The 1,572-nt window shown below is 39.3% G+C and overlaps 1 protein-coding gene across 1 annotated transcript in view; it reads right to left on the bottom strand.

Moving 5' to 3' along the window:
- Nucleotides 1-1,312, bottom strand: part of ST6GALNAC1 (ST6 N-acetylgalactosaminide alpha-2,6-sialyltransferase 1) — a 40,065-nt gene extending 38,753 nt beyond the window's left edge. The window contains exon 1 of the mRNA XM_019502993.1: nucleotides 1,096-1,312. Within this exon, the coding sequence (XP_019358538.1) occupies nucleotides 1,096-1,226 (131 nt within the window). The 5' untranslated portion in view covers nucleotides 1,227-1,312. The remainder of the gene's footprint in view (nucleotides 1-1,095) is intronic.
- Nucleotides 1,313-1,572: the final 260 nt, after the last annotated feature.

The raw sequence follows: 1,572 nt of genomic DNA, 5'->3' as shown, positions 1-1,572 counted from the left end.
TCGTAGCCTTATCTATGAAAGCTGTTTTATGAATTCCCTTTGAGGATTAGCACTGAGAAACTGGAGAAACAGTGGTTGCCCTGTGAGAAATGTGCACCCACAGGTAATTGGGTATTTTTGTCTTTGATAAATTTTTGGTGTGCGTTCATTCTGGTACACAGTTTTTGTTTGGTTTCTCCTACATAGTTTCCATCAGGGCATTCAGTGCACTGGATAAGATATATTACATTTCTGGAGGTGCAGGTGTAAGATCCAAGAATAGTGATTTAGACTGTGGCTGCTTTGGGCCAGGGACTAAGTACAATAGAGCTCCAAAATCCACCAACATTTCTAAATGCTTGTATAACAAACAGACACTAATAATAATGTGAATGTGTATGTGTAATGCCATGGTCTATATATATGCACACAACATAGGGGCAACTATACATTATCTATCAAAATATGTTTTATCCACTCTTTCATGTGAAAAGTGTTAAAAGTGTTAAATTAATATTGTATTCATTATATAAAATACAGCCCATGACAAATAGTACTAGATACAATTCACATGTTAATGTCTATCTCCTGTTTTTACAGACACTTACAGTGGTTGCTTCATTTCTATGTTGACTGAAATATGCTGCATTAATACATTTCCAGGGGGGTGGGAAATCTACATTTCAAGCCAAATTCCATTCTTGATTCAGATGTAAATATAAGGGAGGAACGCCACTGAGTTCAGCTGGTTTCTTCTGGACTGACACTGATAGAACTGAGAACAAACTGTGCCGAACAGAGTAGTTTCTAGTCAAATTCAAGTACTATACATTCACACTGTACAGATATAAAAGCAATACTTATAAACTGTCATCCTAAACAGCTATCCAAGGAATCACTGGAAAATCAGTTGTCAAGCACAATAGGGTCTTTACAACCACACAACAGAGTAGGCAGATTGTACATGACTTGGGTATATACCAATCTGACCACTAAAGACTGGCAGTTTCTGCTAACCATAGTTGCCAGTACAGGTTTAATGTACAAAGATGATAGACTGGGTATATTAGAGACAGTACACTCCTAAACTGCCTCAGAAAGAGCTGGATCTCTTACCTGAATTGAGACTTTTTTGCAAATCCAAACAAGGAGCTGAAAGAGATAATGAAGAGCACAAAAGCTGTCCCGGTGAAGGACCAGAAGAGCAACCTGGACACCTTAACAAATCTCCTCCTGCAAAATCCCATGATCAGCTATCAGACACAAGAGGACCTGTCGTGGTTCCCTACCGCAGGTGAACTGCACAAGGAGCAAGCATGCAGTTCCACTCTGATATCCTGGACAAAACTGTACACCCTCTGTCCCAACACTCAAGGACGGCTCAGCACACTGAATACATTACATGCTCAAATAAAACAGGGTTGGGACTTTTTTAAATTCCAACGTTATTGTGGCATTGTGAAAATTTTGTGGGCTTGCCTGAATATGTAGGCAGAGAAACACCCTTTTGTGCAAACAAGGGGCTGTACACAGATTCCTCTGAAAGAGGGCCAGTAAAATGTATGGCAAATAAAAACCTTTTTGATACTCATC

The sequence above is a fragment of the Gavialis gangeticus genome, unplaced genomic scaffold (assembly GCF_001723915.1).
Source record: "Gavialis gangeticus isolate Ggan-Ray unplaced genomic scaffold, GavGan_comp1, whole genome shotgun sequence".
NCBI classification, from domain to species: domain Eukaryota; kingdom Metazoa; phylum Chordata; order Crocodylia; family Gavialidae; genus Gavialis; species Gavialis gangeticus.
Note: the sequence above shows the minus strand (reverse complement) of the source record. Positions and strands in the feature narration are given on the sequence as shown.